This window comes from Stenella coeruleoalba (assembly GCF_951394435.1).
Source record: "Stenella coeruleoalba genome assembly, chromosome: 18".
Taxonomy (NCBI): Eukaryota; Metazoa; Chordata; class Mammalia; order Artiodactyla; family Delphinidae; genus Stenella; species Stenella coeruleoalba.
In genome coordinates this window covers 5,644,384-5,659,388 of record NC_137164.1, presented here as the reverse complement: position 1 = coordinate 5,659,388, position 15,005 = coordinate 5,644,384, and the positions used below count along the sequence as shown (strand labels likewise).

The window sequence follows — 15,005 nt, the reverse complement described above, 5'->3', positions numbered from 1 at the left end:
TAGTCCGTTCATTCTGATTTTCTCAGTTTGAGAGCTCCCCTTTGTTAAACTTTGGAAAGCAGCTATTTCCATCAAATAACTTAGGTTTAAAAATATGGGTTCAACGTCCCTTTCCTATTTAAAATGCCAAAGTAGATTACTATAAAGTGGGAATTGATTAAAAAACAATTCCTTGGTTGATTGGTCATTTTGAAACTTGCCAAAAATGAGAATTTTTTTTTTTTCCAGAAATGGGTACAAAGAAAAAAATCATCATACTGTATGTTTCAGACATGTTTATATGAACTTTGTATTTCATTGAGAATTCTCTGTTCATTCTGCAGCCTTCCGGCTGCTTCTCTCGTCTGAAGTTTGTGTAGTACAGATAGGGCCTTTGGGAGTTCTGCGTGACGTTTATGTTAAAAGAAGATGCTCTCTTTTATATAAGCATTGTTTTCAAACACACCTGTCAGGGAAGCCAAATCCTGTCTGTGTTGATGATGTTACAGTTTGTAGCTATGAAAATAATTCGGGTGTGGCAGGCCATGTATTCAGACTGCCTTCTTCTAATAAGACCTATGGACAATGATAGATTATTTTATCATATTTAATGCCTGGGAAACAGTAAATGTGCCAGAGGAAGCTATTACAAGTATAACTCAGTGAACGGGGTCTGTTCTGAGTTTTAAATGAGGTGTGTCAAAGTTGGCTGTAAAAGATGCTAAGTAGTAATATGATACTGTTCCTTATTCTCTTGTCATGTTTCACTGATATGTCTGGGGTCTTGACTGTGTAAAAATGTCAACATTGTAACGATCAAGCATGTAAGAATTATCAAAATGGAAGATTTTGATACATGGCTGCGTTTTCAATTAGGAAAAACTATTTGACAGACTGGACAGAATGTAAACCCAGAACTGTTAAAATGGGTCTGCCGGGGGGGCGCAAGATGAGACTAGGAAGGCTACACTGAACCAGGCCAAAGGATCGTTGCTATCACTCATTTCACACTATAGTTGACGAGTTTATAAATTAGCGCTCCTTCAAGTCTGTTTTGCCTTCAGATTGCATTTTGTATAAAATGTGAAAAGACTAATGATAAGCTATGGAAATCAAAATGGAATGAGAAATCTGTTTCTCCTAACAGATAGCCACCCTGCCATGTCATGCTATGTCAACATGTTCTCAAAGTCGTATGGTAATATACTTCTTAACCTGAGATTTCTCAATTGCTTTAATGAATGCTAATCCTGAGAGTTTCCCTGCAGGAATAAAAACAGAAAGGTTTGGGGACTCGGCAGAATCCTGCAGGGACATGGAATCAGAGCCATTGCAAGGTGTCATCTCTTAGAGCGTTGTAATCACTCCTAAGCTGCTTTCACAGTGTTAGTACAATAAGATGAGGAATGGTCAGAGAAAGCTCAGACTGTGTAATTGAAACCAGTGACGCAGAATGTGTAAGTGATGTCAAAACTATTTTGATTTGTCTTCCAGGATTTGCAACGAGTTGGGGGGCGGGGGGAGGATGACTTGAGAGGGTGGGGAAGATTTCAGGAGTTGTCTTTACTCTTTGACCGTGGAAGCTTGAGTTACCAATCCAGCACCTGCCCAACTAGAATGTATACGCATCAGCAGGACTGATTCCATAAAAAAAAGAGACGTACTCACGGGGGCCTTGGGGTACTGCTGTCCCTCTGTGAGATTTTAATGTTGTAATGTATTGCATCCTAATGTATTAAATCCATTTTGTTGTACTATATTGGTTGGCATTTTATTAAAATAAATTGTATCATATTTGTATGTTTTAAGAGAAAGTAATATAAAATACAATATTTGTACTATTATATAGTGCAAAAACTACAAATCTGTGCCTCTGCCTCTTGAATTAATCCTTTGTTCGTTTGCATTTGGGAAGGGATTGGAGGAAAGAGATAATCAATAAAGCTTCAAAGTTCAAGAAATTCTCCCACTTGGTCTGCTGCTTACAGTTTAGGTTACTGACAGCTGAGTGACACAAACACGCCCTCACATGTTAGTGAAACACAAAAATACAAAATTCGATGAGCTCATTACTATAACTCTCTGTATTTGTGTAAAAACTCACTACAAGCCGATATCCAAAATCATGTCTGTTTCCTTTTTAGTTCCTAAAATATCACGCAAAATCCTTAGGTTTTAGAAAAAGCTTCTCTCAAAGAAAGGAAGGCAACTAGTTGGCCAGGCAAAAACCTTGATACTGAAATCTAAACTACAGAGTTGAGTTCTTGATTTTCCTGTGTTCTAACAGATTTCAATTTATCGTAGTAACCTAATAAGGAGGAAGCAGTAGGCTAACCATAGAGGAGAAATTGAGGGAAGAAAATATGAGTGAAAACTTACAGTTGAGTTCTGCTGTTATCCTCTCTACTTCTAAAATGTTGATATGCATATATAATAAAAGAATAAGGTTGACGAGTAATAACAATTCCCTTTCTTTATTCACTAGATCAGGAAGCACCCTACCTCCTTCGAAACCTCAGTGATCACACAGTGGCTGTCAGCAGTTCTATGACTTTAGATTGTCACGCTAACGGTGTCCCAGAGCCTCAGATAACCTGGTTTAAAAACAACCACAAAATACAACAAGAACCTGGTAAGAGATTTTTTTTTCCCTCGTGTTTACTCTTTCTTCTCACCCTCTTCTTCCCTTAAAATTCCTATCACCTCCTTTCAGGATGTCTGCAACTACTTGCTGATAGACCTGCACAAATGAATTGGGTCCTGGTTCATGCTTATATCACTTCCAGTGAGGGATACTGGAGTCAGTTCTTATTACAGACCATATTCCTACCCCTACGGAAAGATCCTTCCAGAATCTGCTTTAAATCGTGCGTTCAGGGAATTCCCTGGCGGTCCAGTGGTTAGGACTGCCGGGGCCTGGGTTCGATCCCTTATTGGGGAACTAAGATCCTGCAAGTCATGTGGCAAAAAAAAAAAAAAAAAAAAAAATCCTGCATTCAGAGAGAAATGGTAAGAGCCCCTCAGAAAATGTTTCAGTTCATCTTGACAGTAGTGAAGAGTGAGGCGTTAGTTCCTCGATTTGAGGTATAGCAGAGTTTTGAACGCCTGGCATAGATGAAGTTCAGAGTAGACTTATAGTCTCCTTAGTTCACTTTATAACAATTTCAATGATTCGGTAAAAAGAAGAATATTTTAAATTACATTTTATAATACTGGTAAAAAAAAAATCTAAATTAATGGTCATGTTGATTGTCTTTCAACAAAAAAATATATTTAATACCAGCTACACTTAAATCCACAAGTATAAACACTATTGTGTGCCTCGTGACTCCATGGTTAAATAAGAGTAAAATGAACTTAGTTATAATTTTGATTAGTAATTACATTTCTATTAAAGATAAACTTGCCATTTATTTGCAACATCCCGACAACCTAAATCAAATAACCAGCAATATGGAGTCATCCCCCAATGCGAATCCTCAAAATGAAATCTCCATTTGAGTTTGATGCACAGAAAAAGGTTGTGGTAGAGCATCTCCAATTTTAACATATCTACAAATATCTTAGAAAGGCCTTACACTAAGCAGGTCCAAAACTGATCGCATCACATGATTTTCCTCCTCTTGTACAGACAGCGTGTATCCATCATCCACAGTAGAGGTGGTCTCTCTCCTTCCCCCTCTTCCTCTAATCCATCAGGCTGAGCAGGTTGTACCTACAAAATGTGAACTGTGTCTCAAATCCATCCTTTCCTCTGCTTTCTTCTTGTCAGTCTCCTGGTTCAGGTGCTCACTGTCTATGTCCTGGACATCTGCAGGAGTCTCCTCACTGGTCTCCCTACCTCTCTTGTCTCTCTTTGCATCTGTCTTCCACACAACTAAAATGGTACATCCCTGTTCCAAGTCTTCCACTGGCTCTCCATCACAGGACCCAGTTCAAGCATCTGACAGAGAAGGCCTTCAACAACGGGCCCTGCCTACTTCTTACAGCGAATGCTCCCCCGCCTTGAACTTTATTTACGTTCTAACAATTGCCAAACTCTTGTAGATTGCGGCACATGTCATGCTGCTTCAGCCCCTATGCTTTTTTTGTTCCTGTGTCCCCTCTGCCTGGAGTACCTTCCCTTCATGGAATGCCGACCCATCCCTTAAGACACTGGGTGTTTTCCCTCCTGAAAGCCTTACTCAACCCCTGCAAAGAGGAGGCAGGTCCTCCGCGAGTCTTTATTATCTAGGCGTATTTCTGTTCTCTCTTACTGAGTTGTTTTATAGTCACCGGTTCGTGCGAGTCTATTATCTATGCATGTTGCTACTGCTCTCTTCCTGTATTGTATCATGAGTTCATGTGTATGCTCTCTTCCTCTGTGTTTATCATCATATCACGGCCTCATCCTGAGTACAGTGTATCTTCATGTTATTTGTATCTTGTCCTTTTGTCCTCAAAACCTGTCATAGTGCTTGGCAACGAATCACTGTTTCGTGAATGAATGAATGGTTTTCAGAAAACCTTATCCTTAGCAAGTTCACTTGGTAGCACAAATGCCTAGACTTTGGGGGGAGGAGAGAGGCTGCACCATAGAATTTTTAAAGCTAAGGGGACCTTTGGAATATCTTTAGTTCCATTTGAAGAGTAGAAAATGGAGGTGCAAAGAGGTAAAGTGATTTGCCCAAGATGACACACTATTAAGAAAGGTAGTTGCGGGCTTCCCTGGTGGTGCAGTGGTTGAGAGTCCGCCTGCCGTTGCAGGGGACGCGGGTTTGTGCCCCGGTCTGGGAGGATCCCACGTGTCGCGGAGCGGCTGGGCCCGTGAGCCATGGCCGCTGGGCCTGCGCGTCCGGAGCCTGTGCTCCGCAATGGGAGAAGCCACAGCAGTGAGAGGCCCACGTACCGCAAAAATAAATAAATAAATAAAAAAGGAAAAGAAAGGTGGTTTCATAGAAAATTCAGCCCTTGAAGTATTCTAGCAAAATAAAAGGATGAATGAATATGTGAATAAATGATAGCTTGGGAAACAATGTCTGTAATATGCTCCCCTTAGAGATTCAGAGTTCACATTAGTATATTAAAGACCCAAAGAAGTCCTGTACTGAAAAAATCAGGTGAACTGTGCTTTTAAGTTCTGTATTCCCCGAACTGACTTGATCACAAAATATATTTTGTGAAATGTCGTAAAATGTTGGATGGTTCTTTGAAAATAGTAAATTTGACTTAAGTTCAGTTTTTGTGCTTTGGATATGGATTCAAGAATCAGAGTTGAACCAATTTGAAAGCTCATGACTGTTCTGGGATTAGAGGGAGAGACCAGGGAGTTACTATAAATGGAAAAATATGATGAGGTGTTGGGCGGGTTTGCATCCTAGCATTGTCCTCATGGGTCAGAGAATTTGGGCGACTCACTTATCCCTACCCTCTGAGCCTGTATTTCCTTATTTATAAAACTGAGATAATACTGACCACAGAGGAATGTGGTATGGTTGCAATGAGTTAATATAACTGAGCTGACCCATAGACATGGTTTAGTAAATACTGTCTTCCCACCCACCTCCCTCATCTGTATAGAAATTGGCCCACGAATTGTCAGAATCTCTTGGAAGGTATCAGAGGGTTAATTAATAAGTCAGCTCAAATGTCAAACGACTCTAAATCTATCAAAGATGTCCTCCTCACAGCTTTCTTTGATCTTCTGAGGGCCAAAAGAAGAACATCTAAAAAGAGTTTTATATAAATTCTTATATAAAACCTTCCCTAAATATCATTCTAATATGCTATTATTAGCATTTATTGAGTTCCGCTATACTAAATTGTCAATTTTCTCTCTCTCTGTTCCCTTTATTCACTCTTTAAAACTACTATAGTTTTTTGGGAAAGGAATTTCTTAATTTTCTGGAGATAATCTCTTTCTTACATGCATTTATATGGTATTTGTAAAGTTTCATATGTAAGACTCCCATTTGAGGTGGCAGATTCAGCAGCCAATGCAACACCCTGTATGACTGTGACCCTTTTGTCCGTGTGTGTAAATATCTTCAAAAAGACCACTTCTTTTAACAAATCTATAAGTGAAGATTACAGATAATCAAAGTGATCATCCTTAATTAACTCACTGGTTGTTCCAAAGCTGATATAGAAAAACATCAAGATCACAGGCTGAAAAAGACTGAAAACTAGCTCATTGTATCCTAAGCCTTTGGAAAGCTCAACTGAGTTTTTAAAACCTGAGAATAAACTGTGCATCCTTTGGAGACTGGAGATGCATTTTTTTTTTTTTTTAATTTGCGGTACGCTGGCGTCTCACTGTTGTGGCCTCTCCCGTTGCGGAGCACAGGCTCTGGACGCGCAGGCTCAGCGGCCGTGGCTCACGGGCCCAGCCGCTCCGCGGCATGTGGGATCTTCCCGGACCGGGGCACGAACCCGCGTCCCATGCATCGGCAGGTGGACTCTCAACCACTGCGCCACCAGGGAATCCCGAGATGCATCTTTTTATATGAAGCCTGGCAACTCAGAAAGAACCTATATACTGAGAGTATTTTGGTGACCTTGGATCATTGATAGGATCTGGCCCATTATCATTGTTTTTGGTAAATGACAACTTACTCGATTCCAAAGAAAACAGAGAAGAGAGTTAATGCTCTGGACAAGTGACGATCAAACACCTGCCGAGAGAATTTAGGGGAGGGGAACTTCTTCTCTCCCTTCTCATTTCCTTTCAGGAAGACCTTTCCGTGGGGGCAGAGCCATTCTAGAGAAGAAATGCAATTTCTAGAAAGTTCTATGAAAGCCAAGTAGTAAGTTCTTGGGACAAGGGACATCAAGCAGGGACAGAAGAGGTCCTAAGCATGCAGCCCAGGGAAGCATGTGCTCAGGGGGCAGAAGTCCCCTCCCCAGGGCACCCACGGGCGGACTCCCTACTGCCAGCCGCACAACCCAGCACACCTGCAGGCTTCCCAGGACCTCGACTGCACGGCCCAACCCTGCTAACTCCCATCTACCCCCATGACTTCCGCCACAGCCTGCACTGGCTCGTTTTCTCCCCCAGCCTCTGGCCAGAGGAGCCTCCTTTCACATCCCAGAGCACATAATCCTTCCTTCGCTCTGATGTTCGCTTTTTTTTTTTTTTTTTTTACAATCTGTGTCACGTCGTAGAGCACATCACTTAGCTGTTCTCTGGTTTGACGTGTGCCCATTAAAACCTTTGACGATAGATATACTATCTTCATAGGTTTTCTTTATAGAAAATAATAATAAAAATGTACTGAGCACTCACCAGGTACCCAGGAACTGTTAGGAGTTTTACAAATGTCTTGTTTATTGATACTTTCCACGACTGTCGTCTGAGGTAGGTACTGTTATCAGCTGCATTTCCGGGTCTGTTTTGACTTCGCACACTCTTGTTAGGTGGCCGGTACTATTCTAAGCTCTTTACTAATGTTAGTTTGTTTACTCCTCCTAACAGTTCTATGAGGTTTGCTAAATTATTGTGCCTGTTTGACAGGCTATGGGATGAGGAAGCAGAAACATAAGGGAAATAAGTGGCTCCAGGTCATAGGGTTAGTGGGTAGCAGACCAAGGTTTAAACCAGAAGAGCAACTCTGAACGCAGAGCACGTGGAGCTAAACGCTAGTTCCTATCACCCAGAAGAGAACAGACACTAGTTCTAAATGACCTCGTGGGCATTAACAAGCATTTAAAGCAATGAATATTTTCTCATTTCCAACCCTTAAAGATTAAGCTATAAAAACTGTAGTTTATTTTTAAAATTTTATTTTTAAAAATGTAAAGCATAGGGCTTCCCTCGTGGCGCAGTGGTTGAGAGTCCGCCTGCCGATGCAGGGGACACGGGTTTGTGCCCCGGTCTGGGAAGATCCCACATGCCGCGGAGCGGCTGGGCCCGTGAGCCATGGCCGCTGAGCCTGCGCGTCCGGAGCCTGTGCTCCGCAGCGGGAGAGGCCACAACAGTGAGAGGCCCGCGTACCACCAAAAAAAAAAAAAAAAAAAGTAAAGCATATTAAAGTATTCAAAGCATTTTAAAGAAGTGGACATGCCATATATAAAATTAAAAATTATTTTGAACCAAAATCCAGTTCGTTTTAAAAGGTCCAGAATTCATTCCATATCAGCCCCACAGTCTTTTATTCATTCAGGAGACATCATTAAGGCACTATTTTGTGTCTGGTGCTGTGCAAGGCTCTGCAAATACAGCAGTGAACAAGAAAATGAAAATCTGAATAAGCAAATATCTAAGGTAATCAGTTAGTGTCCGTCTTTAAGTGAACACAGCTCCTTCAGGCACCAGCCATGTGTGTCCTAAATTACTATCATCAGGACAATGGGCAGCAGAGTTAATGAGCCTAAAAATGGAATAAGGTGAATTAATAAATGGAACAGATAGAAAATGCAGCTCTATCACAGGACTAAAAGATCTTTAATACATTAGATAATTGAAAAAATACATCCTTTGTACTTTAATTTCCCTGCTTCAACACTGAGTGTACAGTAGGTTCTCAATCATTCATTTTTAGTGGAACACATAGAATGGAAGAGAGATAAAGAGGAAATAAGAGAAAATACTCAAAGAGTGATAAAAGGTAGGAGAACCTCCAGATTAGACCCAAGTAAAGAACTGGGAACGATTAGGAGGGACTGAAAGGGTGCAAAGTGTTGAAAGAGGGAGGTGGTTTGAGACCTATTTACTTTGAAGAGACAGGTTAAAAGAGAACAGAGCCACTAAAGTGAGTATAATATAAAGGACCAGACGTGAAAGGAAAATGTGAAATGACCAGAACCAGAGAAGCACCACGAGAGCTCTAAGTTGGAGACAGATTCCATGACAGTGGCTGCTTTGAGTATGGTTGGATTCTTAGGGGTAGACAGACAGGAAAGCTCCTTGAAGAAACATTCTTTCTGTTAGGCTAACCATTTTAAGAATTTGCACCCAGACTTGGAACAATGGAATAAAGTCACCCTGGAGAACCTCTGACTCCCCGGAGTGTCTTCATAACTCCTCCAGCCACCTGCCCAAGGGACTGGCAGTTCCCCCGAAATGATCCAAAACGTCACCTTTCTAGCTCACACTCTTCCCAGATTCTCCAGTGAGGTCCTAAAATGTTTAAAGCTGTGACGGAGCTGAGTAAGCACAGCAAGTGGGGCTGTTGGCCACTGAGTTCGTAGTGACACTGTAAGGAATCAAGATCAGTTTGCAAAGCAGAGGTGGCAGGAGGTGGGTCCAGCTTAGGTCTACACTGATGCCTGCACAGACCATCTTCCAGATGGGGGTACAGAGAAAACGGGGTTCCTGACAAAAGCCATTCAACTGCTGAGAAAAGTAAACCCTTCCTCTCTGAAAATATTTCAGAGAACAGAAGGCGATACTGACCTGCGATGTTTTTAGTAAAGCCCAGGAAACCATCATCGAAATTTCTAGAACAGCAAGACATTTTCAGAATATTTTAAGATTAAAGCAGTAGGGTTGGAACCACAAAGAATTGAGGAAGAATTAATTCCATCTCGAAAGAATTAATTCCGTCTCACTCTCAATGTTCCTTCCTAAGTGAGATCTTGGTCACTAGGACTATTTATCTAAGGATCTAAAAGGGGCATCTTTCCTGTCCTCACTGTGTCACTGACACCAAATATCTGTACATGTAAGCGCATATTCAGATCAAGGTGACCTACTGTCCTAGTACCTGGGGGACAGAATTACACCTGAAGCGTCAAGTGGTTTTCATAGATCTGAGAAAGATCCTGAGGAAGAGCAGAGGAGAAAGATCAATGAGGATGTTGATGCCCCGGGATGATAAACTGACCGTCACTTTCAGGCTATTTTTGCATGATTTCCTAGAATAATAAAATTCAGAAATGTCAATTAACCTTTTGCAAAACTTGAATAGTAATTGCCTTTTCTTTCTCATGAAATGTACCCTTATGGTGCAAAATGGATTAAGAGACATTGCAGGAAAGAAATGAGTATAAACATCCCAGGTACACACAGGGCAGCACAGGGGGAGCTGAGTGGGCTGCTCTGTTTATCATTCCCATCATGCGCTGAGGCAGTGTGCTCACGTGATCGGCTCATCAGCCAATCACGTCATCCCTTCCTCTTCCATCTGTGTCTTTAAGGTAAGGGGTCCTAGGTACCCAGACCAAGAAGGGCCAAGCTTCACTAGTAGATACCCCGGTAGCTCTTCATCCAAAACTCTTCGGCCAGAATATCTCAAGGTTTAGTTGTATCTGTGAGAGCAACGTAAGCGTGAAGGACACCCTGAACATAGCATAGAACCGAGGCTCAGCTCTTTCCTAAGGATAAACTTCCATTCAGAAGGTGAGGGGAAAAGGAGTGGAATTAAGGGGGGATCGGAGTTGGGGTAATAGCAGGGAAGACAGTTCGTCGGTTGGCACTGCCAGAGTTCAGAGCTACTAGCCCAACCCAGACAAGAGGACCCCCGACCCTAACCGCAGCTCTAACCTGCTGAAAGACTGGAGAATTACTTCCCGCGATTACTTGCTAATGCTTGGCTGGTTTGGTGGGACTGACGCATGTAGGGCAGTGGAGCTGTAGGGTTTACATCCAGAAAAGTAACGCGTGAGTAGAGGCCCGTTTTGTACTGGAAATCAGTAGAAGTTATTTATGGAGACTCAATCCTGACACCCCCAAATCTCTCTCTTGATCGTCAAGTTCCGCCGTATTTAGGTCTTACATGTACATACATGGCATCGTATCACATCGTAATGCTTTGCCCGAAGAAAACTACTTGGATGCCTTTTCCAGCCTATTATCCTCATCCCCATTCAGCCCAGAAAAGCCTCCCGAAAGCTGTCAGCCACAGCAGGACCCAGCTGAGGGATCACCCGTAAGCCGGCACAGACTCGTTCATATAAACAACAAGGTCCCCTGCAAGTCGTTTACGTTTGGTTGGGTGCCTTTTTAGAAGCCCTCTTGAATGTTCATATGAAAAATTTAGAACATAAGAAATGGGAGAGAACTTGTACATGTGGGCATCACTTTAGAAAAATCCTCTCCCTTTTTAAAAAAAATTGTGGCAAAATACACCTAAAATTTACCATTTTACCCATTAAAAGTGCACAATTCAGTGACAGTCAGTATTTTAACAATGTTCTGCAACCATCACCAGTATCTAGTTTCAGAACTTTTCCATCACCTCAAACGGAAACCTCATACCCCTTAAGGCTCTTCCCTTCTGACTGTGAATTAACCTCCTTTTGACCTTTTCTGTGACCTCTTGTGACACATGGAACTGTACTTTGAGCATGGCCACGATCAGCAGTTTGTTTTGTCTGAAGAGCAGTCGATGTTTGAGAGACCAGTAGCAGAGAAAAAGGAAGGGAGATGCAAGAAAAAGAAGAGAGAAATAAAGATGGATGGGGACGGGGGAGGGGGAGGGCAGACTCCCCCAGGAGTCTTCCCAGAGACCAGCAGGGGCTGTGCCCTGTCCAAAGTCACTAACTCCAAAACTAAGAGCCATGGGCTGGGCTCTTGGAGTGGAAGCGGGTCTCCATCCCCAATCCACAATTTCCTGCTTACACTGAAGCCTGGGCGACTAAAGAAAGAAAACTCAGACACTACCTGGATAAGTTTTCTCCTCCATCTCTTGGCAAAATAATGAGATGAGGTTTTTCTATCTCACAAGTTCAGCATTTGCATGGAAACCCCTCCTCCCCCCAAGGACAAACTTGAAACAGCTTAACCAGGATCTAAAGTGACACATAGCAAAGCAGCTGGGGTCACCACTCTGCCCAGCTCAATTAAGGAAAATATGCCAACAAATACATTCTCAGATAAGCTAATCTGTGAACTCAGCCCATCACTTGCATGACTAAATCGCTGCTGAAAAAGTTAAATCAAGTAAATTCATTCCTCCTCCACCCACATTCAATCAGAACTTGATTTTTGCATAATCTGCTACTAAGATCCCTCTCCCTCTCTCTCCCTCTCTCTCCCTCTCTCCCGCTCTCTCCCTCTCGCTCCCTCTCGCCAGTCTCCTGAAGGAATAGGTTTTGGTTTGTCCTTTTATTGCTTTAACCCACAACTGTAAATTGCTGTGAAGCGTAGATCTGCTTTTCTTCAAAAATATTTTATCATTCTATACATAGTCAATATTATAACGTTTTGCGAATATATAAGTATTTGGATCCACAGAGCTTTTCAACTTTCATTCAGTGGCTCTTTGTTGATGGTGAAGAGGCCTACAATTGCATTATTAAAACTACTGTTATTTATTTTAATAAGGAATACACGAGTACATTTTCATTTTAAAAGCTCACATAGTACCAAAATAGAATAAGCTATAAAAATTTCCCTTATGGGGAATGGACACATAACTGTTTCATGTGTATTTCATCAAAGATTTTTCCATTTTTTACCTACATATGTGTATATATGCAAATGTGGGACACAGATATATGTGAGGCAAATGATAGATGGGGTTCATTCATTCATTCAACAGCTGTTCACTGAGAGCCAGCTCTGTGCCAGGAATATACCAGGTGCTGGAAACTAAACAGGGACCTTGAATTTCCATCCTAATGGAAAAGTACAGGTAATAAATTTAACAGACAAAACTATAAGCCTTTGGCATACAATCAGATAGTACTAACTACTGTGATGAACAAAATAAGATAATGGATTACAGTAGGGCTATATGGGAAAGCCAGCATCTCTAAGATAAGTTTGAGTTGAGCACATACTCTGTGTTTTTTTTTTTTCCTATTTAATTTTTTTTTTGTGGTACGCGGGCCCCTCACTGTTGTGGCCTCTCCCGTTGCAGAGCACAGGCTCCGGACGCGCAGGCTCAGCGGCCACAGCTCACGGGCCCAGCCGCTCCGCGGCATGTGGGATCCTCCCGGGCCGGGGCACGAACCCGCGTCCCCTGCATCGGCAGGCGGACTCCCAACCACTGCGCCACCAGGGAAGCCCATACTCCATGTTTTGTTTTAGGGCTTGGCTTTTATCACAATATATCCTGGAGATCTTTCTATGGCTGTACATACTGTCTGCCTCATTTTTTTAAGCAGGCATACACTATAACGTAGCATGTGTTCCCATAATTTATTTAGCTATTCTCCTAACGATGGAAAAATACCTTCTTGACTTTAACCTCTTCTGCAGTGCCGTATTATTTCCTGCCTTAAAAGGGTCATAGAAACGCTACTTTACTATTCACAGAAAGGCCACTTTAGGTGAATGGCTGTATCCTGCAGTACAAATTCATCCAACCTCATGGAAGGGGCTATGGCCAATCTGAACATACCACAAGAATTTATTGGGGCGGGGATGAGTGCATGTGTGTATATTACGTGCGTGCCCACACACACGCATGTGTTTATAATTTACAGACATAAATAGTGAATAGCTAAGGTTTTATAGCTAATAACCGTAGAGTTAGCACCACTTGACATGTTCGTTAAGTGCGCAAATCATCTTGAACTACTTCATTGGAACAATAGTAAAGTTCACAGTGAAAGGGCAAAAAAACGCTTTTCACTTTTAAGTGTTTAGAAATACATGTGTTTTTGGCATAGTTTCAAGGTGCTCACTTCAACCACAACCCCTTCAATTCAACTGGTTTACAATTTCTTAAGAGCGTTTAGAAACTATTCTGTTATCATAACCCACTTTGGGAAGTTAAACTAGTAAAGCAATAGACATTATCTCAAATGAAAGAACCTTTGTTTATGGCTTTTCCCTTATTCAGTGATTGCATGGAGAGGAATATTATACAGCTTTTTCATCACTGTCCTTAATCTCATTCTTTTCTAAGAGCTTCTCTTCTTTCTCTTTTTCAAGGCTATAGAGCAAACAGCCTCACCACAGATCACATCACCCATCACATCCCCTTTAGACCATACGTTTTAAACATCTCACAACTCTCTTCCAACTTAGCACATTATTATAAGGCTGCTTTTCACCATGTCTCAGATTATTCCATACTTTACCGACTTTTTTTCTTACATCTGTAAAGGCTTTGCCACAAGGCTTGATCTTAGAGTGAAATTCTCAATAAAGAAGGAAGAAGCTGCGTGGTGACCATTTGAAAACATAGGACTCATTCATCTTTTTAGTGCTATTTGATGAGCCCATCATTCTTCACTTCCGAATTTTGTCAGCCTTTTAAATTTACTAAGCTTGGATTTCTCTTCCCCAGACATAGTTTTCCAACCTCCAAAGTTTGACTGGACATGTACTATCTCCTTTGTGGTGTTTGCGGGAAATCAATCAGACATCCTATCTCTAGTTTTCTTGGGTCACCTTTAACCATCCTGAATCTATATTTTCGCTCTTCTGATCCTTAATTCAGATACAGCTCTCAGCTACTGAATTCCTTTAAGAACTGCCAATCTAAAGGTATGATTACTTCCTGTGTACCTAGAACTGTATACATCATCATCATAGCTACCATTTATTGAAAACTTATCATATGCCAACTTCAAAGCATTTATCATTTAGTTGGTGAGCCAAGACTATCATAACAAAAATTACTTTTTTTTCCTTAAACGTAACACTCATTCCCTACCATGAGCCAGACATTTTGGTATATTCTAAAGAAAAGGGAAATGAGTAAAACTTAGTCCTTACCTTTGAAAAACTTACACATAATAGGTACAAAGTCAATTCAAAAATATGCAACATGAATGGCATAAAATTCCATCAGATACAAATTAGCACCTCTGACTGAGGTAATCAAGGGAGGCTTCAGGGAGGAAATGTCATTTGAATTGGACTTTGATGGGAGAAGAAGAGTTTTGATCATGATAAATTGTAAGTTTCCATAGGAATTGTCATGATTTTTGTGGTTGGAATTATTTAGGTGATCCTTCTGGAAGGAAGCGGGCCTACAATTAAATTACCTCAGCAACACAAAGCAGAGCATCACGTTTATGAGTTCTACTTGGTCTAATAACTGACACCCAAAGGGGAAAGACGAAATTCAGATAAAGTGACTCTTCAAAGAACCCAATACGATATGGGGATATACGTATATGGATAGCTGATTCACTTTGTTATACAGCAG

General features: G+C 41.4%; 1 protein-coding gene across 2 annotated transcripts in view; it reads left to right on the top strand.

Moving 5' to 3' along the window:
- Window positions 1-15,005, top strand: part of FLT1 (fms related receptor tyrosine kinase 1) — a 220,437-nt gene that overhangs the window by 146,734 nt on the left and 58,698 nt on the right. For both annotated transcript variants that reach the window (XM_079902951.1, XM_079902952.1), the window contains one exon: window positions 2,465-2,611. In XM_079902951.1, the coding sequence (XP_079759077.1) occupies window positions 2,465-2,611 (147 nt within the window). The remainder of the gene's footprint in view (window positions 1-2,464; window positions 2,612-15,005) is intronic.